This window comes from Pollicipes pollicipes, unplaced genomic scaffold, assembly GCF_011947565.3.
Source record: "Pollicipes pollicipes isolate AB1234 unplaced genomic scaffold, Ppol_2.1 Scaffold_2555;HRSCAF=2994_pilon_pilon_pilon, whole genome shotgun sequence".
Taxonomy (NCBI): Eukaryota; Metazoa; Arthropoda; class Thecostraca; order Pollicipedomorpha; family Pollicipedidae; genus Pollicipes; species Pollicipes pollicipes.
In genome coordinates this window covers 23,426,249-23,449,280 of record NW_023596136.1, presented here as the reverse complement: position 1 = coordinate 23,449,280, position 23,032 = coordinate 23,426,249, and the positions used below count along the sequence as shown (strand labels likewise).

Here is a 23,032-nt window from a genome sequence, read left to right as displayed (position 1 = left end):
GATGCGTCAGATAGGGTGGCCGGCCTGACGCCGTGCCGTACATAGGAATGAAGACCTCACCGACGGGCCGTTTTTCTCGCGTCGCCAGCCCGCGCCTCCAAACGGCGACTCAGTCGCTTAAAAACGCGTGAAAATTTGTAATTTATAAAGCCGGCCGGACAATAGCAGCGATGACAGCGCAGGATTACGCGCTAGACAGGCATAGCACACTTCTGGCGATTTTTGCATCTTGGCCTCGGCTGGCGCCCGTGCAGCCTTTTCACGGCAGCCAGCGTGAAATCGGGCCGGACATGCGCCGGCTACATTTGCGGCGCACCACGCGCTGCGTCGCCGCCGGTGCCGATATCGACGCGGCACATGCATAATAAACGCTGCCGCAGAAAAAATCCATTTCCCGTCGTCTGACAGTTATGGCGGCGGCCAATATTACTTCTTACGGACGCCGATTACCGCAAACATGAAAACGGGCCGTAATGGCGGCGCCATTGTTGGGGCGTCATTAGTTGTGGGTGGAAGTGGCCTCCATTTGTCGTTTTTGTGTCGTGGACGCTCCCTGGTTTATTAGGTTAGAGTGAGCAGGCGGCCAGTGCGTCGCGACCACCGTCGTCCGTGTCGATGCCGCTGCGTCACGATGGCCGGCGTGCGCCGCCCTCGTCTCCGGCGTCGGCTGCCATATCCCCCCGCCCACCATCCGTCAGCGCTGGCAATGGCAGCAGGCAAATCAACAGCTGCTGCATTAATAAAAACGCCGTTCGGCTGCTGGCCGTTTTTATCCGCTTACGGTGCGCTTCAGTATGATTATTTTGGGTGGCTGTTTGGCCGCCGGCTGCTGCGTAATTAGCGGGGCTGATCCCAGCGACCATATGCTACCTGTAACTTATGTGTTGTTCCTTCCAGCCGCCGGCCTGCCGCTTAATTACTTCGGAAAATGATGAGAAATAATCAGAAGTGAAAAGGGGCCGACCGGTGCGCAGGGCTACCGGCTGACACCGACCCTGCCGTCTTCCCGCCACAGGAGGACGGGCTGCGCCCTCCAGCAAGGGGGGGGGGGGGCAAGAGTGGTGCCCCCGCCAGACCGGCCGAACTGTGGACCCGAGAGGAGGGGCCCTCCTCGCAGGCGGCCGCGGAGGCTGGGCGGGGGGGTCGCGTGATCCGCGGCAGTGATCGCCGCTCGTTTGTCACGCCGCCACTTGACCTGTCATCTGGCCCCGCCCCGACGGATGACGTCACACCCGGGCAGCCGGTGACGTCACCTGCTGCCATTTGTCATGGGCGGCGCGGCCGGAGTGTCACCAGGGTCGGCCATCCATCACGACTGGCCGCACCAATAGCACACGCGCCGAGCGACCGGCCGCGGGCGCGCCGGCGTGCCGCACACTCCCGAGCGCGCCACACCGGATCCGGGCCAGACCAGACCAGACCACGCCGCACCGGACCAGACCGGATCGGGCGGCGCGTCCCGCCGGCGCGGCATCCGACGCACCGCGGCAGCCGCCACCGAAACTGTCACCAAATGACGGGAAATTGTCGTGACTGGCAGCTATCTGATGGGCTGTGTCGCGGGCATGTTTACCTGGCGTTTAGTTTATAAATGTTATCGGCGATTGCGGGGGGCGCGGTGACAGCGGGCCTTCATTACCTGACCCGTATTACGGGTCGCGGACTGGACCAATTGGTGGGGCGCGGGGACAACGGCGCCCGGCATCGGCCGACATCGACCCAGCGGCGGCCAGCTGCCACGGCTGGCCGTCACCCGAGCCGTCGCGGGCGCTGTGACAGCCGCTGTGACAGCGCTGGCACGCGGCACGAGACCGCCACGCGGCCGCTGCAGGAGTCGGTACCAGTCGGCGGCACGCACAGTCACGGGAGCGTTGCAGGTGTGGCACAGGACCCGCCGCAGGCACGTTACTGGTCTGTCACGGGAGTCGTCACATGCATGGCGCTGGCGCGTGACAGGGGATGACGCAGCAGTGTCACATGGACCGTTGGAACAGCTGACACGGAACCCATCACTGGTCTGGTTTGTCATCCGAGCTCTTACGACAGCAGCCAGTCACAGCGCCGCCAGAAGAGATGTCACTTGATGCGTTACAGGACAACTCGTCTGTCCAGCGTAGGATTTCGCCCGGGATCAAACACGAGATATCCGCAGAGGATTGTGAAAACGCCACACAAATCGTGACAAATGCCGCCGCGCTCACAGCGGCGTGGGACACGTCACAGAGTTACAGCGAGTGCTAAACGGAGCTTGAGCCCACGCCAACGTGAGCCGACCGCCACATGCATCGGCACGTGCACAGAGCTGTCATCTGAACATCATGGGTTCCTACATTCATCACCCGAGCCGCCACACGCCTGTCAACACCGCCGACGGCGTCAAAGGACCGCGGCCCTCGCCGAGTGGCCGCCTGTCCCGTAAACCGTCACAGAGCGTCGCCAGACGCGGGAGCCGGCAGCGGCCGCCAGAGCCGTCAACAGCGCCCCCGCCGGAGCGCAGGTCGCGGGGGGCGTCATCCGTCACCGGGCTCGCACGTCATCCGTCCCCTGAGACGGGCCGTCATCACGGCGCGCGTGCAGGGTGTCCGGCCCAAGTGACGCGGCCACCCATCACCAGCGGCGCCGCCGCCGCCGCTCAGGCGCCGACCAGCAAGGCCCGAGCACGGCCCGAGCGTGGCCCGGTCATGGCCACAGCACGGCCCAACCACGGCTCGAGGGCGGTCACAGCACAGCCCGAGTATGCCCACAGCACAGCCCGAGCACAGCCCGGTCACGGGCACAGTGCGGCTCGATCACAGCCCGAGCACGGCCCGAGTGGGGCCCGGTCGTGGTCACAGCGCGGTCCGGCCACGGCCGAGCACGACCACAGCAAAACCCGAGTATGGCCCGAGCACGGCCTGAGTGCAGCTCGAGCTCGGCCCGAGCACGACCTGAGCATGGACCGAGTGGAGCCCGGTCATGGTCGCAGCGCGGCCCGGCCACGGCCGAGCACGCCGGAGCACGACCCGAGTATGTCCCGGGCACGGCCTGAGCACGGCCTGAGCGCAGCCCAAGCACGACCTGAGTGCACCCCGAGCTCGGCCCGAGCACGGCCTGAGCAGGCTCCTGACTCTGACGGCCGCCGAGATCAACAGAGCGCAGGTCGCGCGACCCTAAATCATCGCCGCCGATTGGAAACACTGCCCAGGCGGCTGCCAGTGTTTGTCGCGGCGCGTCGCGGCGCCCGCCCGCGTCAAACGGCGCTGTTTTGATGCGGCGGCTCTGGGCGGCGGGCGGCAATTGGCCCGGGCGACCCGGCTCCGCCGCGGACCCCGACCGCCTCGATGAGGGTACTTGACGACAAATGTCCCTCATCTGAGCACCAATATGCTTATTTCAATTGTAATTTGGTCGAATCAGCGCCCGCCCTCCCCAGGAATTGTCCGGACCCGTCATTTGGCCTGATCTACTAACAAGTGAGTGGGCGACCGCAAACGCGACCACCACCGGCGGCCCTCGTGAGCGCGAGAGGGCCTTTCAGCGCAAAAAAGCTGACGGATCGCTCGGACGTGCGATTGAGTGCCCCACAAAATTGTAGGTCGTAAGTTTGCGTGCGCTACTGTCATCATTTCAGCTCATTCAAAAGCGTGTAATTTAGACGTTGTTATATTAACGCAAGCAAAAAGCTCTGGAACTCTTGGCACTCTGCCAGGCCAGACAGATGGACGCCTGTGACTCACTGCCACCGAGGATTCTCCGGCAGGTGACATGGGATTACGGCACAATGGCTTATGATTAAACGGCGTCAGCACGGGGCAACACAGCAGCCAGACACATGTGCGCTGCCGAAGCTGTCGGCGCAGTGACCCATCAATACCTGCCACACGTCGGCACGGAAGGACGAGGATGACAACGCCAGGACGGGTGACAATTACTGCAAGTGCGTCACCTGAAAGGCGACTAAAAATGGGCTTTGTCCCGCCGCCAGACGGCGCCATTTGCAGCTGCGGACGAGCGTGCGGCGGACATGTCACGCGCGAGGCAGCCGTCCAAAAAGGCGGCGACGGGCGGCCGCAAAAAAGCGCGGCCTGCGCGTGCGTCGGCGTCGGCGTCGACTTTAGCGTCGGCGCCGGCGTCGGCGGCGGCGACCGCGGCGGCGTCGGTGCTGGCCTCTCCTCACGTCGGCCATTAGAGCGCCGGCCGGCCAGCGACACCAGACGCCGTTTAGGGCCTGTTCGGAGGTCTATTTGGCCGGCCATTAGAGTTCGGAAATGAGCCCGCCGGGTATCGGGCTGGGGCCGGGCCGCGGGGGCTCGGCCGCCGGCCGTAAATCAGGCCAGCGCCGCCATCATGGAGGAGACCGCGCAAAAACACACGCGCACCAGCAGCGGCCTGGCTGGCCGACCGCGACGGCCGCAAAAACCCTGCCCGATAATGGAAGTAACAGACGGATTAAAAGCAGCCAGACGGTTATAAACACCAAGAGCTCGCAACCGACAGTGCAGGCAAACTTTCTGGCAATTGGCCGCGGGAGATTGGTGATTGCGCTATCCTGTAACATGACGAGAAATGCTTGCACTGTAATAGTTGAATCATCTCATGCCAAAGATTTCCCATCGCGCTTGATGACACTGCCACCGAAGAGGAGTTCCATGCATGAATACGTTCGGCGTGCAGCCAGGAGTTCAACCGTGGCACGACGATGCGGAATGAAACAGGTTCCTCTATTTTTTTGTCCTTTGTCTTGTGCCAGGCAAAACATGACGTATTCTGCCCATATTCCAGTCACGGCAAGGCCTGTTGTGACCATGCGCTTCGTGCATGTGATCTATTAAAGTCCCCCATCAAGAAGTAGTCCGGCACAGTCTACGTAGCATTATGCAGGCGGTAGCGAAATCACAGGCCTCCTTATGCAATAAATCACATTTAAAATGCACTATTCCGTCGAAAGATCTGATTTGAATAACAATCACGAATATTCGCAGCAGCTGTGGCCCGATGAAACGATGGACTCCAGAATCATGTACAGTGACTTACCCCATCGATTAAGAATACGATAAATATTTAAAGAGCACTCTACATGACATGCGTAGTTCAGGCAGCGGTGGCACATTTGCAAATGTAGCCGGTCACCCGATCACTGGCCATCAGAACTGCCTTCCAAATTCGGCAGAACGGCAGGCAGCAGGGGGGCCATCTCGCGATCGAGGGGCTCTTCCCTCCTGCTGGCGTCCTTGCTGCGGCCCGCACAGTTGTCCGGCGAGGAACTGTCCAGTGGGGCTGTCGCCCGCCACTGCCCGCCACTGTCCGCCGCTGTCCGCCGCTGTCCGGCCTGTTCACCTTGTCTGAAGCCCCTGCCAGCGGCTCAGTAAGGGCGCCTCGCGAGGCGGCGCGCCCGGTCGATCGTGTTTAGGTAATCTCCCGCTGCCGGCCACAACACAGCCGCCCATTTAACCCCTTATCTGGCGGCCTAATTTCCTCGGCGGCCCTCATCGCGGGGCAATCTGGCACGCCAGTGTTCCATTGCGCTTCACGCGGCCCAGAGCCACGCACGAGGGGCCAGCGCCGCCGATGATACCGTAATTTGCTCCCAGATTACCCGGGCGCAAGCAATCGACGCGGCGGCGGCGGCGGGGGACCGGACGTCCCCTGGTGTGGTCAGTCAGGGACGGTCAGGGCGGCCCTTGATGTGGTCAAGCAGGGGCGCTCAGGACGGCCCCTGGTGTGGTCAGTCAAAGACGGTCAGGGCGTAGGACCCTGATGTGGTCAGCCAGGGACGGTCAGGAAGGCCCCTGGTGTGGTCAGTCAAAGATGGTCAGGGCGTACCCTGATGTAGTCAGTCAGGGACGGTCAGGGCGTACCCTGGTGTGGTCAACCAGTGACACTTATTGCCTCTGATCTCTGGCGCTGGTAAGTAATGGACGATTCCATGCCTTTGATCACGCCCTATATCCCAACTTAAACGGTTTAGCCGTTTCATCCTGACCAAACGGGCCCGGACAGACCATGGTCTGGACCGGTCGATCGCGGGCGGCGCGAGGTCCGGACGAGCCTGGCCGCGCCAGTCGCTGGTCCGGACCAGCCAGCTCCGGGCGGACCGCGGACCGCACCACCGCGCCAGGACCGCGCCAGGAACGCGCCCGCCGCGCCGGCATCTGACCGATTCGGGACGGCGGGCCAGGCTGGGCGGCTATTTGGCGATTTCTGCACGGGACGGCGGCGACTCGGGCGGATTCTGCGCATTCCGGTGTGTGGCCCTGTCACGCGGCGGTGACCCGCGAGCCGCCGCTGGCATTCGACGCGCCGTTTCGTTAGCGCGCCCGCCGCCGGCAGATTGTGCGCGCTCGGGCGCGGACGGGGAGGGGAGCTGGACCGCTGAGAATAGCCGGCGGCGTCGAGTTCCGCCCCGCGCCGACCAGAGCGTATGCAATTTCAGGCGGACCGCCGATTTTAAGAGGATAGATCGGCGACCGCCTCCCCGGAGGACGGCCGCCCCGCTCGACCCCCGCTCGTGGGAAGGGAGAGCGCGCTTCTGCGCTGCCAGGGCGACGCAGGAGACTCCTCACTGCGTGGCGAACACCGAAAGGTCGGTGGACACAGTCCTGGTGGCCAAGGCCCATCGCGAGTAACGCCCATCGCGAGTAAGGCCCATGATGAGTCAACACACAAAGCGGCCAGCGCTTTGTACTGCGCATTGCACCCCCGTGTAAAAGCAAACGCAACGGGTTTGCATTGAATGCATTGTCTCATCGGCCATTTCACCGGAGGCCGACGCGCTTTGTCGAACAGCCACCCAGGGCGCGCCTTTATTCTGAAATCGCGCTCGCCGTCAGAGAGTGCCGCACCCAGCGGGCGGCCGCGCTCGATACGCGCGCACATCATTACCAGGCGTTTATGAAAGGCCGCACATCATAATGAGCGGTACGGCCGGCGCCACGCCACTTCTCGCCGCCGCCCCCTTTGAATAAAACGTGAAAATCAATACATGAATCGGCATCTTTGTCGCGGCCGATGACGGTGCGGGCACGCGGCGTGTCATTAGCCGAAGCCGGGGCGCGCCGCCATCGGTAGACGCCGCCGCCGCCGCCAAACGCGACGCCCGGCACGCTGAATGCTTCAACGAGCAATTGCAATAAATTATGTTTGTTTTCCGAGCGTCGCCTGGCGTTGCGACCGGCAAAAAGCGGCGGATCCGGCTCGAGGACGCGCCGAGATCGCCGCCGGACTGTCGGACCATCCGCCGCCCCAACGGCCGCATCAGCATGCATAGGGTCCGGCGCGGGCCGTTATCCCATAAGCGTCCAGTTCCGAACGGCTTCGCTTTTGATGGGGATGGCCACCATTCAAATTCGACGGACTTTGGCGCCGTCGGTCACTTTGTATACGATTACAGCGCGCCAGCGGGGGGCGGCGGGTGGCGCGCGCCGCGAGCGGCACGCCGAGCGAACGGGCGCGGCGCGCTAACGAAGCAAGCCGATCCGAAAAACAGAACTGGATAGGGGCTGGTCGGCCATTACTGGCGCGCGGCGCGGCCGGCCGCCATCCGATACCATCTGACCGAGATCGTGAGCGCCCGATGCCGCGTCGTGTGGGCCGACGCGCCGCTGGCGCCGTTTTAATGACCGCCGATATCCCGTGTAAGCTTATTAGCTGAATGGCGCCGACCAATACTCTGTCAGGACAGCCCTCCTCCTTATGATTTGTGGCGCTCCACGGGCCGGAATGCGCGGCGACGCAGCCGACCTGTGACCTCGGGCGTGACCCGGCGGCGCGCCGGCCAATGGCGCGCCGGCCCGCTGACCCCGCCGCCCGGCCGCGCGACACCCATGAATAATGCAGGGCCGCGGCGCCGAGAGGCGGCCAACATTCCCGGTGCCGCCTCTCGGCCGTGTAGCAAATCTACGGCCGGTCGCCGCGCCCGTATAATATTCCGGTCGGGCCGTACGGCTAATAAAGGCTGGCCGCGGGCGCCGGCCGCGGATCAGACAGCGGGGGGCATATTGGATGTGGTTTTAACTCGGCCTTTGTTCTGCCCCGACTTAACCATTTGGGGTTTAATTGCGTGTGAAGCGCAGATTGGCGCGCTCGCGCGAGCTGCAAAAACAGCTCCGGCGCGGCCCGGTCGGCCGACTTACCAGTTGTTGACTTGAAGTATCGTCAGACCTGTGTCCTGCGCCAGCTGCTTCTTCTGGTCTTCAGACGGGTACGGGTGCTGCAACGGAACGAGCGGTGCGTCAGAGCATTGCCGGTCGGCTGCAGACGGCCGCCGTCGACCGCGACGCGACACCAAGCTGGCGCAGAGCTGGCGCAGCCGCCTGGCGCCCCGCGGAGCACGCGGCGGCTGGCGCACCCTGGCGCCGCTCTCACGAACGCCGCACAGCGCCGCTAACGCCCGACAACCACGCAAGACATCGCCATTTTGAATTAAATCACCTGACACTTTTCCCATTTGAAAGTTTGCCGTGCTATCTGGCACTTTCGGCTCACTTACGAGGTCTTAAAGGAACTCGCAGATGACTGCGGATGGGGCGCATTAAGGAAACGTTCCGACCATAGGGACCACCTCTTAAATATGCATAAAGCTAAGCAGTGTGAGCGCAGAGATGATTCTAGTGGGTCCTAAAACAAACCCAGACGGAACTGACTGTTAAAGACTGCTCGGCTGTCACTTTATGAGGGAAATTCCGAGTTTACGGGCCCTAAATGCACGCTAAAACGAAGGCATATCTCACGGAACTGTTTCAAAACAGTGAGCACATGCTCCATCGTTTATTCAGCGAGCAAACACTGCGAACTGTCAGCGTGTGCCACACTCTTGAATGAGGGCCCATAAAGCCAGCGGTATTGTATCGACAGTAGTACTACTGTGCCTCCTGTACCGCACAACGGAACTCAAAGGGCTCGACGGCTCGACCTCATCGTACAGCACGCTTGCTACGTCTCTCTCATGACATGCTCACGACGACTTCGGAACATGCTTCCCCGCTTCGCATATCTCACATGGACTCGTGTCTATTTTCAGGTTCCCCTTTCCCCAAGAATCAATGGCGCAGTTTCACAAAATAAGTTGTGGGTAGGGACTTGGTTAAAAAATGGTCAAACACCCTTGAAATGCACATAAACTGGTTTCTCCCCTCTCTTAAAAGTTGGAGCGAGGAGGGGGCGGGATGGAGACACATCTGAGAAGGAAACTACGCCTGGCTACGAGCACCAGGTCCCGACTCTCTTTTCCTAATCCCACGAAAACTCCGTCTTTGGCCATGAGTCGGCTCCCTTCTGCAGCCTGACTGGCGACTCCTCCCATGACCTCAGCCTTCTCCTGCCCTGGCGTCTTCACGAGGAGTCCTGCAGCGACCCTCTTTCCACCCTGCTCCCGAATCCTCGCGAGGACCGCTGTCACAGGCCCAGGCTGGCGCGGCCTGAGTAGCCAGTCTATTCGTGCCGCTTCCACAGAATATAAAATAACGGTGCGGGCTCGCTTCTGAATAGCAATCGACGCACGAATGTCTCCCAGGCGGCGCTAAAATATTCAGCCCTGAAGTCTTCCGATCCCACACCCTATCAATGGCTTATTTATTGTTTGGTGATATAAAATATTTCTCGCCTCCCCGGGGCACGTTTATGCCAATAAGTCAAACAGCAATATTCCGCTCCGAAAGTGCAATAGTGGCGGTCGTTTGCCGTTGCTGAATTCGAAACACGACCCCTTCCAGGGCGCGGATGAAGCTGCCCTCAGCGCGGCCCGGAGCAACCAGGCGCTGGCCAACAGCGCTGGACGAAGCTGCACCAAGCGAACCCCGCAGCCTCGCTTCCCGGCCACCGTCAGGACGCTTCAAATATTAACGAAATGCTCGTATCCAATTACTGCAGGGATCAAGTAATTGGATTTCGTCTCGGACTTGAGATTGCGCTGGAGCGAGCGCCTGGGAATAATTTGTGAGCTGGAAATCCAGTTAGCGTGGCCGCCAGCGGCCGGCGAGCGTACTCCGAGAGGAACCATCACCACCCCGTCATCCGCCGCCGTCGCTCCAGCGCCGCCATTACCTGCTGCCTCATCATGCGGTGCCGGCCACCACCGCCAGCAATGCCCCGTCAAACGTTACCACCCAACAACGTAGTCACTCGCTCATCACGTGCTGTCATCCCATCATCGCCACCGTCGTCATCATGTGCCGCCGTCCGTCAACGCCACCATCCCCCCGCCAGTGCTACCGTCCCATCACCACCATCGCGCGTCATCATGTGATGCCGTTCCATAAGCCGAGCCCCAGGACGCTGAATGGCCCATTGTATGCTAAATGGCTGTCCATCGTCACATGGCATTCGTCGGCTGTCTCGCCATCCAGGTTCAATGCACAGACTTGACGAGTAATTGATAATGCATGCAGGAATGTTGCACAGAGCGTTGCGTTGGACTGCACCGCTATATTGTGCGGAGAGTCCCAAACTCGCAGCAACCGTCGCTGAGAGACGTCTGCGTTTGGCGCCCGCAGCCCCACGCAGGGCTCCGACGCGCCGCCGCCTACGAGCGGCGAGTCTCTGACCGAGAAGCGCCGGGCAATATGACATGACTGTGGCCGCGTGGCTGTGGACGTGACCGCGACACGCAGCGCATGCCGTGTGAACATGAAGTCGAGCCTGGCCGGTGGCTGCCCCCCCCCCCCCCCGGCCGACCGTCAGCTGAGCAGCTGACCGGCTGGCCTGCCGTGCATACCGTTCGCACCACTCGACCGTCGCCAACCGCGGCTGAGTTATCGGATGTCGTGAGCGGTGGCAACATGTGTTGTCGGCCTCCGACCTTGCGCAGCAGAACGCCGCTACTGAACGCACGCGCTCGCCGCGGCATAAGGCGTCGCGTTGGCCGGATCGGTCGGTGAATCAGAAGCGGAGGAAAACGAGATTCTTTGCAAAGTACGGGCTCTCTATATTGTAATTTCAGAGTCGGTTGTGAATGCGAACTGCACCGAACTTGATATGCCGAATAAATTGACATGAGATGACAAAGCATGTTCATGCAAATCCGCCACCGATAACTGCATGATAATTCTAAATGGTCTCATGAATACAGCAGCTCAGCACGCTCCTAAACCGGCCATTCTGGCCATTCTGCTCCATTTTGGCAGGCTCGCGCGCCTAGGCCAGGCCCGGTTCGCCAGTCGTCGGCACGCGGCGGCCGACGCACTACCAGCGGCCCCGCGCGGCCGGCAAACAGCGGACCGCGGCGGCGCCCGAGCGGCGGCGCGCGCCGATTCCGGCGCTGCCATCTCGCGTAATGGCTGATAACAAAGCCGCAGGCACGACAGCGGCGCATCACGGTGCGACTGCGCCCGGCCGCGGCCGCACGCGACCCGCTCCTCCGCATTAGGCTAATTTACATGTTAAAACAGGGCGGTCCGAGCGCGTGCCCGCGCCCCCAGAGTGCGTGGCGGCGCGGCCGGCCGGCGCACGCACCGGCGCAGGCCGCAGGCGCCGCCGCCGAGCGCTGCGCCAACACGCGCGCGGCGCGCCCCCGAAACCGGAGAGCCGCGTCGGCTTATATATCAGGCGGCGATGATGAATGGCTGTTTAAAGGCCATCAGTTGTCCTGCGGTCGTGTTGATATAAGTGCGCAAAGTTTACCTCTCCGCCGCCGCAGTAGGACAGCGCCGCTAACAAACATCGACGGCAGAAACAAACACGGCTCGCATCGATGGCGACGGCCTGACGTCACTGTCCCACTGTGACGTCGCTGTCCGGCCGGGGCTTGCGCTCCAACGCCACTGCCCGCCGCAGTGACCAGCTCTGACGTCACTGCCCCGCTCCGCTCTCACTGTCCGGCTGCGGTGTCCCGCTCTGACGTCACCGCCCGGTCGCCGCGCCCCGCTCTGACGTCACTGCCCTGGTGACGATCACGTGCCAGCCGTCGGCCGGAGCCGCGCCGGCACCGCCGCCACCACACACAGCCGCCGCCGCCGCCGGCCGGCCAAAAGCGCCTATCTGCGGCCGCCGTCGTCGCGTCGCGGAAAAGAGTGAGGAGCTTCGGCGGCGCGGCTCAGGGCCGGCGGGTAAACAAGGTGCCGCGATGCGATCAGCCGGCGTGCGGCTGAGCCGGTGCGGCGGCACATTTTTTGGCGGCGCGCGGCTGACCGGGCCGGTTCGGCGGCGGCCGCGCCGGCTCGGCGGCAGGCCCGGTGTCGCCGCGGTCCTGTCGCCGCCGCGCCGACGTCGCCGCAGTGCGGTTAATTGCCAGCCCGGCCTGTGTCATTAAGGCTGGAAATTGAATAATCACAGAAATGCCGATGGACGGCGCGATACGTTCGTAATGGTCTTGTCAGCCGCGAATGGCGACTCTGCAAGCCGACGCGGAATGTCGCCGCAGCGCCACGTCAGCCGCGCACACAATCGTGCCGCAGATCGCCGCGCCGCCGCCGCAAAAGAAGAAAAAACTCGGCGGATCAACGGGCGGCCGCCGAGTCGGGAGTTTTACCGCCGCGGCGAGCGCCGGTCGACGGGTCGGTGGTCCTCGCGGCCGGCCCGAATCCGCATTCCATTTGGGCGTGCGTGATCGGCAGCGGGCAGGGCCAGCTCCCGTGCGGTCCCCAGCTGGGCCAGTATCTCCTGTGTGGTCCCCGCGGGTTCAGCATCCTCCGGTCGGTGCCCGGCTGGTCCAGCATCTTCCGTGTGATCCCCAGTTGGTCCAGCATCCTCCGGCTGGTGCCAAGTGGTCCAGCATCTCCTGTGTGGTCCCCAGTTGGTCGAGTATCTCCTGTGTGGTTATGAGCTGGTCCAGTATCTCCGGTGTGGTCCTGAGCTGGTCCAGTATCTCCAGTTGGTCCACGTCGTTGTCCACGTCCAGTGCCGTCGTCGTATCGAGCTCGGCTGCGTCCGCCCGGTCCTGCGAGGTCCTCAGGTTGGTCTGCCGGTCAGCTTCCATTGTGGGCCTCCAGGTGCCGTGTTAGAGCTGGGGTCTCGATTTGCAGGTCTCACACCATATATACAACACTACCTCGCTCCGAGAACTTCATGCCACGAATATGGGAATCATCTATTGCAATTAGATAGAGAATCAGGATTAAAATTGATTCTAAAGGTGATAAAATCATGACAAAACATCGGACCGACTTTTACGTTCTAGTTCAGTCTCAGAGCCGCATTGGGAGTGGCGCTCTAGGATTCGAATTTCAATGCGTCGTGGATCCTCTGTTCTAGCCAATGTGATTCACGGTTGAGCCGTCAGATGGTGAAGTCTCCAGCCTGGTCCACTGGCGCCCGTGTGGTCCACAGTTGGGCTCACCAGCTCCCGTAGTCCACCGGCTCCCGTGTGGTCCCCAACTCGGTCCACCAGCTCCATGGGTTCTTCGATTCGATACGCCAGCGCCCTTGTTACCCTCAGCTTGGTCCGCCAACTGTCTGGTCGAGTGTCGCCCGCCAGCTCCTGCGTTCTCAACTAAGTACGTAGGCTCTCGTGGAGTTCTCAGCCAGGTCCACCAGCTCTCATGTGTTCTGTTGCTTGACCCACCAGTTCCCAGGTGCATCTACGTCCACCAGCATCTGTGTGGTCCTCCGTGAAGCCATTACTTTTCGCGCGGTCCTCAAGTTGTTCGGCCACCTCTCGTGTCGAACTAACTTGGGTCCAGCAGTCCCGCAAGGCCCATCGTTTGTTTAGTCTCTGATGTCCCATGCGGTCCTCAGTTCTACGTCTGAGCTCCGGCATGGCCGAGCAAGTTTGGCTCATCAGTTCCCTTGGTGCCCTTAGTCTGGTGCACAAGTTCTCGCAAGGTTCTCAGTATGGTACATGGCGCTCTGTGCTGCTTTCAATGAGGTCTAGGGAGCCCACCAGCTGTCCACAGCTCGGCGGATCTCAGGATTGTTTGTGACGCTAGCCACGGCTCGGTCGATCACGGCACGATTTGTGACAGTATCCCGACTCTCGAGCTCCGCAGCCGGCCGCACCTCAGTCGATTCCAGCACTGTTTGTGACAGTATCCCGACTCTCGAGCTCCGCAGCCGGCCGCAACTCAGTCGATTCCAGCACTGTTCATGACAGTGTCCCGACTCTCAAGCCCTTTAGCTGGCCCCAGCTCAGGCGATCTCGGGACTGTTTGTGACAGCATCCCGACTCTCAAACTCCGCAGCCGGCCGCAGCTCAGTCGATTCCAGCACCGTTTGTGACAGTATCCCGACTCTCAAGCCTTTTAGCTAGCCACAGCTCAGTCGATCTCGGGACTGTTTGTGGCAGAAACCCGACTCTCGAGCTCCGCAACCGGCCGCAGCTCAGTCGATTCCAGCACTGTTTGTGACAGTGTCCTGATTCTCAAGCCCTTAAGCTGGCCACAGCTCAGTCGATCTCGGGACTGTTTGTGGCAGTAACCCGACTCTCGAACTCCTCAGCCGGCCACAGCTCAGCCATCTGTTTGTGGCAGTATCCCGACTCTCGGCCGACGTTCCAATGTCAGAAAAATGTCGAGTGTCCCACCAATAAAGGCCTGCAAAACACAGTCCAGCCACCCAGCAATGCCCATTACAGCGAAGGCCAGTCTGCCAACACGAGTACCCAATAACGCTTGTCTTAACGCTTGGACGCCTGAACGCCCCACCGACGCCGGCAGGGAGTTCAGCCTACGATGAGCACCTCCGCACAGGCGTTCCGTCCGAAGCCCAAACAGGCCTTCGAACGCTGGCCCCAGCGTCTGCAGCCTCCAGCTCCGTGATTTTCCTCCTCGCCCAAAGCCGAGCCGAGCGCAGCCGCACCACAGCGGCGGTCCAGCGGCGGCGACGGCGTGATGACGCCGCGTCCGGTCCGGCCCTCGGCCGCGCCGCGCGCCGCCGGTCCAGCGACGGCGGCCGCCGGTCCGCGCTCCCCCCGGCCGGGCATTAGTTCCAACCCATTAGGTGCCGACAGAGAGGCAGGAAGATTTCGGCGGCGGCAGGAAGTCGCTACGAGAGTCGGCTGGACCGTCGACATCTGACGTCACCCGATGACGCCGCGGCGGCGGCGGCCAGACGCGCAGATGGGAACGGAGGGGCGCCGGCGCCCCGGCCGCGTGCGTTCACTGTGACGGCGCCGCGAGGCGCCTGATGGGGGGGGGGGGGGCCCCGCACGGTCTGCGGCGTCGATGGCGTTGAAGGCGCGCAGGGAGCGGTAGGATGTTTGTCTGAGGCACCCAGAATTCGCATGGGGCGCTGCAGACTTGCCCAGAGCACCACGGTCTGTCTGGCGCAGACACTTGTATGGAGCACTCACGAACATCAAAGGACCTTGTTTCGCATCTCGCGCAATACGAACCTGGACCTTGCGTTAGGCCAGTTTGACGGTTCCGAGTCCATCGTCGCATTGTTTCATGGCACCACCGCTCCAACTGCGCATTGTTTGGACTCCAACCGTTCTGGGCCTTCGCTAGTCTGAACCACGGCAACGCTGCTCCATGCATATTCGTATCACAACAGCTCTGGTCACTGGAGATCCATTTCACAGCAGTCTTCGTCCGTACAGCGCAGCTTCCCGCGCATCCAGGCAAATGCGCCACTTGAGCATGCGCGGCCTGGACTACCCAGACACTGCTGATTCCTGCAGACCCAGACCACTGCAGCTCTGTTCGCTACAGATCCGTACCACGGCATCACTCGTCCCTGCTGATCCGGACCACAGCGGTGCTGGTCCCCGCAGCCCGGAACACAGCGGCGCTGGTCCCCACAGGCACGGACCACAGCGGCGCTGTTCGCTGCAGACCCGGACCAGAGCGGCGGCGGCAGGACGGCGCTGGTCCCCGCAGACGGCGCCGCCGGCGGCGATTAGGTCGGTCCGGCGCGGCGCGCTGCAGCGCCACGCTGTCGGGTAATCTGGTTTCCGGGGGACCAATTAGATTGGAGCCGCCACTCCCCGGAGAGTCGCTCGGTGCCGGACTGATGCGAAATTAATGGGATAAACAGGTCCGCGGGATCAAACCGTGTGCTGATGAGCACGCGGCGATCGACTGCGCCGCTCCCCCGCCCGGCTATCCGCGACCATCTCTTTGTCCGCTGTCTATCTGTCTCGTCGCTGCTTCGCACGGTTCCCTCCTCTTTGTTTTACCCCGCGTCATCCATCTTGCGGCGCATCGAGCCGCGCGGCGCGCCCGAGCGTCGGTCGGGTCGGTCTCGGCCGGTGTGGCGGCGGGCCGGCGTCGGCGCCGTCTTCGTCGCCCTCCGAGCATATTCGACAAGTCCACTGGCGCGCGACAAATTCGGCGGCGCGCGGCTCGACGGCCGCGTCGGGACGCCGCCAAATGGAGGTGCCATTGGGCGGGAAGCGAGCCGGCGCGGCACGCGAGGGGTGCGGCGAGTCGAGCGCGGCCTCGTGGAGCGGCGCCGGACGGTTGACGGGGCAGACCGAGCGCAGCGCAGCCGGGGAGCTGCCGTCGCCAGCCTGTCAGCGAGCTGCGCTGCTGGCAGCCGAACTCGGCCAGGAACCCCAGGAGGTCGACCAGCAGGAGCCAGCAGGCGCCACCAGGTTTCGTTGGACTACACCAGGGGCCATTAGACATCACTAAAACACATTAGACGCCGCCAGGTGTCCTTGAGATGCATCAAGAGCTATCTTGCTCGATCAGGAGTCTCGCGAGACCATCTAGAATCATCATAACTGATCTAGTACTATAGGCGGCCATCAGGAACTATCAGACACCGTCGACAGCTACTAAACGTTCGCGGGTGCCATCAGGAGCCGCAAGGAGTCACCAGGTGATATCAAAAGCCACCAGGCAGCATCAGCAACAGCCAGAAGCCATCTGGAGTCCTGAGATGTCGTCACGTGAACTGGGGTATTCGGAAGTCCGTCACCACTGCGACTCCATCAGCCGGCAGCGACCACCGCTGCTTACTTACCGTTAGGTGCTGAAACAGCCAGGCGCGCAGTATGTTGGTGGCGACTTTGGGGAAGATGCCCCTCTTTTTGTGGTTCTTCTTTCCCGTGTCGTCCTCCTCCTCGCCGGTGCCGTCGCCGCTGCCTATGCTGGCGTTGCTGGCGTCGCCTGTAACGGAGGAGCTCTGTCAGGACGACTTCGAGCGAAATGGCCGCCGCCGCGCGACCAGGGTCCACCTACGCCCAGTCAAACCGGTCCCTGATGCCTCTCGTAAACACTGCTAAGACACTGTTTCAGTATATAGCAACAGCAGGGCGGTCGGGATGCGCAGTCGTAGTGACACACTAGAATAGCTGCACTAAGAAGCTGGCCGTTTTTATTTTGTTTGCAGAAGTTTTACCAATCCGTTTTGACACATATTAATGTCAGACACTATTTTTCGCCGCTAGACAGCGTGTTTTTCGTCCGATAACCGTCTCCGAATGAAATCATTAGCCATGTTCAGTTCGGCCGGCTCACAGCAACGCCGGCCATGATAAAATCACCAATCAAGTGTCAGACGAGCTTGCAAAACCCGTGCGAAGGCCTGTACGATCATAGGAAAACACGGAAAACCGATCCCATCGGGGGTACAAACGATACTGTCACATCAAAGACGTGTTTTACAATTCAATCATATTAGCAGTTGGTTTGCAAGCGCCATCGGAGTGCGAGCCAAGTAAGGAGGCGGTACCTAAATGGTGTCATAAAGTCTGAGCAGCACTTCTTTCGCGATTGGCCGAAGATAACGCTTTCAAGGGCTTAACGTTATCGCGGAATGTTATGGCAAGAAGATCGAAGATGTTTCCACCATTTTTTTACGAGAATTCTGAGCTTCCTAATCGCATAATCACGAAACTCTCGATACCACCAGATGCAGTTGCGTCATACGCCGCGCGAATTTGCCATGGTCGGGAAGATAGGATTTCCTTAGCACGGCGAGCGGTTGGCCGCTGCGGTGACACTGATGGCATTGGTGATATATGAGAGCTGAATATGGCTCGGGACGGTCCGAGACATTGCAGGCCTGCACATGACGAAGACATTACCACGAAACTGCCAAAAAACTCTTCACAAGAAGACCTCCCTGTTTGAAGTTAGCGGCGGCCGCCGCGCCACGCGCCGCACACGTCTCCGCCCGTACCCGATCGCGGTGCTCCTGCGGGCGGGCCTGCCACCGGGGTCCGCTCAGAGGCCGGCGGCAGCCACCATAAAGAAGCGACGCGCATAACGTCGGCGCGTCGGCCTGTCCGGATGGGACGACAGGGAGCGCGCCGCCGCAGGTTAGTTACCAGGCCATTCCGGGTGTCGGCGGCACGCGCGGCGGTCGCGATGGATCGGTCAGGGGGGACGCTCCACCCCCCTGGCCGGCGGGGTCGGCGGCGGGGAGAGGGCGGCGGAGGCTGTCCGTTACAGCGCGGCAGGGCACGCCTGAAGGGGCTGAGCACCTGATGCGCAGGGACGCTCCTGATGCGCAGTGACGTTCCTGATGCGCAGTGATGCCCGTGCCCGGCCCGTCGCCGGGAAGGTTGTGACACGTGTGCGACCTCCCGGGGCCACCACCAAGGCAACGGAGGCTGGGTTGTTGGGGCTCCGTTCAATGTCATGGTCCGCAAACCGCACTCCAAAGAAGCAAGCCACCAACGCCCCGCATTCGTGGCGCTTGAGAAAATGGTTAGTTTATGCGCTGCCCGTCTCCCGTTACGTCCTACACGGCACAGTCAACATCAGACCGTCACACCAGGCACAACAATCAAGTGGCGTAGCCAGGATTTCGCCCAGGAGAGGTCAGATCAGGGAATAGGGGACAAGGGCTTTCAAGAGCCAAAGCGTCCCACTTCGTCGCTATAGGGGCCGTGTTTCTTGCCCGGCCAAACTGCCAAATGTGTGGGCCTAGGGAAACCACGAGCACTTTCAAGAGGACCATGACATCAAAAGCTCCCCTTGCGTACGCCACTGCAACCACCTAGCAGTGAGCTGGGACTACGTGTGCCAAAACTGAGCTACACCTGGGCAGCTGTGCAGGTCATAGCATCATCAGTGGGACCAAAGTGCATCGATTCCATCAGAGGACCTCCACTCCACAGACCGTCGTCCACCGACACCAGAGCCTGAGCGTGTCGGCCGTGCCGGCACCAGCGCCGCCTCCCGTCTCGTCGCTGGCGGCGGAGCCCCTCTCCCGACGCTGCCGGCGAGCCCTTTCCTGACGCTGGCGACGGGCCCTTTCCCGACGCTGGCGGCGGCCCTCTTCGATGCTGGGCGGCCCTTTCCCGACGCTGGCGGCGGCCCTCTTCGATGCTGGGCGGCCCCTCTCCCGACGCTGGCGACGAGCCCTCTCCCAATGCTGGCGGCGGCCCGGCCTGGCCGGCCAGACGGCCGATGGATTGGCTCAATGCTGCCTGATGAGACGTGATCGGTTTTTACCAGGTGAAAAGCACGGCGCTCGCTCCGGCAGTCATTAATTTCATAAGCCGAGCTTCGTTAGGCAGCCGCCATTACTCACGCACTCAATAGGACCAGATTGAGCACCTCCGTCGTATTTAGCCCTGTCACCCAGGCTTTTCAGCATGCTTGTCTCCTATTTTCAACGCCGATTTGGCCGATTAAAGGCAATTTTTCACCGCGGTCGGTGCACAACAAGACGTACTGTAATTATAAGTATTATCAATGCATGAAACAGGCCGGTGGCCCTGTCGTGACGTTGCACCCCGGCCGACCAAATGGCTAGCGTTACGAGGCGGATCTGCGCCGGTCAGGCCATTACGCCTCCCCTGATGAGAATAAACAACAACTCAATACAGACATCGGCCTGGCCGCCGCGCCACAATGCGCCCCGTAACGAGACATCTGCGGAGCACTCTCGCAGAAGGCGAGGCGTGTTTGGCGGCGGGCGCGCGGCGCCGCGGCCGGACGGCTGCCGCCGCGAGCCGCGAGTCAGCGGAGCGCCGGAGCCGAGGGATCGGGGTGCCGGCCGGCCCAGGTGAGCCCGGAGAGAGCCGCGGGCAGCCGGCGAGCACAGAGAGGACAGAGCGGCTGAGGACGCCGGCCAGGCCGTTAGCGGGGTCCAGCACCGCTGCTCTGGGAACGGCGCGGCGCGGCGCACAATCGCCGCGTCGCCGCCCGGAGCCCGGCGCCGGCGAGAGCGCCGCCTTTTGTGCCGACGTCGGGCCGCGATCCGTCTCAGGAGAGGCCGGCGCCGTGCGCGGCCATTACTGCCGGGAATGTGCGACCGGCGACGGCGTCGCGGCCCCGCCGGCCTCCGCTGTGACTCAGAGCTGCCGGAGCCCGCCTGGCCGCCGCCGCGGCGCCCGACCGGGACCCGCGCACGGCACGTCATGTTTTAGCCTCGCGCCCCGACCCATCAATGCCCGCACCCAATGCCATTCTACGCGGCCATAAACATTTGTAATATTTCAATAAACAGCGCCGCATTTTTCACATTTGATTATTATTTCTTCATTGCGTGGCAAAACAAACGGTTCTGGCGGCCGGGAGCGATGGCGGAGCGGGCTAGGTCGGACCCCGGCGGCGGCCCCTCGCTGCGAAGACGGATTCTTCTTCATCAAGCCGTATCAAGCGGTATTATTCTATCATTTATATTCAACTGATTGACTTTCTGATTCAATTCCGTGTCCGTAACTTCCCGGCTGCGTGGCGCGTCTGCGTTTCCAGGCGAGGCGCGTCAGCCAGACAGGTCAGGGCCGTCCAACAAATGGAGGACACGGCATGCACTGCCTCACGTGGGACACAACTGCCAGTCAAAGGAGACGGCATGCACTGCCTCACGTGGGACACAACTACCAGTCGGAGAGACGGCGTGCACCGCCGCACGTGGGATAACTGCAACCGAGAGGAGACGGTGTGCAGTGCCGCACGTGGGACACAACTGCCAGTCGGAGGAGACGGCGTGCATTGCCGCACGTGGGACACGACAACTCGTCTACGGGCCTCGAGCCCCGCTAGGTCTCGCCACCGCGGACTTTCGTGCCACCGCCGGTGAGCGTGCCTCTCGGCCCGCGCTCTCCTGATTCTCCACCTGCGCGCCAGGCACCGCCCGGCCGGCGGCCCTACCCGCAGAGCCGCTGGCGGCCGCGCGGCGGCAGTCTCCGCCGTGGCGCTGCCGGCAGGGCGTGGGGGGCCGGCGGCGGCGGAGCGTCGCCGCCCTGTCGGAGCCTGTCGGTCGCTGACGGAGCGCTGTGACAGCGCGCGGGCCATCTCACTCGCCGCCGCCGCGGCGCCGGCCGGACAAAGAGCCAAGGCCGGCCGTCCGGAGAGGGCCGCGCGGCCGGCAGGATTGGCCGGCCGGCGGCGCGGCCGACCCCCGCCGGGGCACCCCGCCGGGCAGCCGGCTGTCGGCGGTGATAGCTGCGGGGTCCCGCCGCGAGAACGGAGCCCGCCGCCGACCCAGCGCCGGCCCGCTGAGGACCCACCGGAGGCTCACCGCCAGCCCGCCGCCAACCCAGCGCCGGCCCGCTGAGGACCCACCGGCGGCCTACTGCCAGCCCGCCGCAGACCCACGGCCGACCCAAGGAGGACCCACAAACGTTCCGCCGACGACAACAGAGTCGACCCAGAGCCCTGCCGCCCCAGTCCCACTATGGCGGCTCACTGGCAAAAAGCATACGTCGGCTTTCCCTCAGACATGGCGGGCCTCAGTGAACACGGACGAGCGCCAGTACGTACGAAGGAGGAATCGCTTGACGCTTGTGGCCACCGGTGAACACTCGTGGCCACTTGTAGCCACCAAGGATCACCAACGGACACCGAGTATCAATCACTAGTGGACACAGGGCATTCATTAATGGTACGAAGAAAATCGGCTATGTCCATACCATCCGAAGAGGTTACACGACGCGGTACCCTGTGTTAGAAACATTATTTTTTTATGGGGGATCAAATACCTTGACCAAAAGGACAGGCATGGCCGACACCAATTGGCGATCATGTGACACGTGTGACACCACTCATCCAGAGTGATGAGTGGCGACGACACTCATCCAGTTTGGTGAGCGGTGACAACACTCATCCAGCAAAAAACAGGGAAAAGTTCTAAGTGGGCAAGGAACCAAAGTAGATGCACTGGCCAACAGGATATCCACGTAGATTTGTATGCAACAGAACTGCACTGGCTTCATGGTCGCCCGTGTGTCCATTTGCATGAATTACGGCGTATGCACAGTTGAGACAGACGTGGCAAACACGGCGCACTGGATAATCCGGCATTGCTATCCCCATTTTTGTTTGGTTACAAAGGGAAGAGTAGTTCTAGTTGTCACATGGGTTAGATGTCACAAAGCTCATATATCAGCCCAAGGATCTCAGAACAACGCAAAACCTGAATCAGCCGGAAGGTTTTGTTCTTATCAGTCCGCCGTATTAGCTGCGCCTTGGCGCACGAAGAGCTGACGGCAAAAGGTCACGCAACGTGTATTCTTAGGAGCACGGATGTTTTAGGTTGGTTTGATATCTTTACCTTCTCTGTTTTTAGCTGTTTGTTTGTTTTTTTGGTAACTTGATTGCCTTGTCGAAGGATTCTTGTTTCGTGGAGATCAAAAGGAGCTTACTCAGCATTGGCGCTGTTTTTATACACTCAGCGCGTAGTCGGACAGGTGTTACTGTTAAAACCTGTGACGAGAATTGTCAATGTATGCAGCATTGAGTATTTCGCGGAAAACCATGCTTATTAAGTTCCTCGCGTTGAAGCTCATACTGTCAATCGAAAATATTTTCCCTTCATGCAATCGAAAGAAGTTGTCAAGCTCACCCTTCACTGGGTTGCGGTTGAAAATAGGCGTTCAAAATGACAGAAGTGTTAACTTTGTTCTGACTTATGTAGCAAGTTATCGCGTGCGCAACACGCTGCCCTTCAGTGGGGTATATCTCCACACAAAACCTACACATCTCTATTGCATAATCCCAGGTAATCACGAAGGTAAAAGGAGAGCGATTTTTCTTCAGATGCATAAATCTCACTCTAAACAATGAAAGAGAAAGCGGCTCAGTGTCATGAAATGTAGGTGTGTGCAAAATGGCCGGGTAAGAATGAAACAACTAATCTCACTCCCCCATGTTTGGAATCTAATCTCTTTCTTAAGTGCCATCTTAGATGGCCAGGAGCACTAGCACCCCTTAAACGTTCAGTGCTCTTACAAAATATCCTAATGCTTGATTGATATCGCTGTTAAACCGGCGCCTCC

General features: G+C 61.3%; 1 protein-coding gene across 1 annotated transcript in view; it reads right to left on the bottom strand.

Moving 5' to 3' along the window:
* Positions 1–23,032, bottom strand: part of LOC119099284 (homeobox protein homothorax) — a 123,003-nt gene that overhangs the window by 42,780 nt on the left and 57,191 nt on the right. Inside the window, exons 2-3 of the mRNA XM_037222411.1 lie at positions 16,819–16,964; positions 8,112–8,188 (exon numbers count right to left, since the gene is read on the bottom strand). Coding sequence (XP_037078306.1) covers positions 8,112–8,188; positions 16,819–16,964 — 223 coding nt within the window. The remainder of the gene's footprint in view (positions 1–8,111; positions 8,189–16,818; positions 16,965–23,032) is intronic.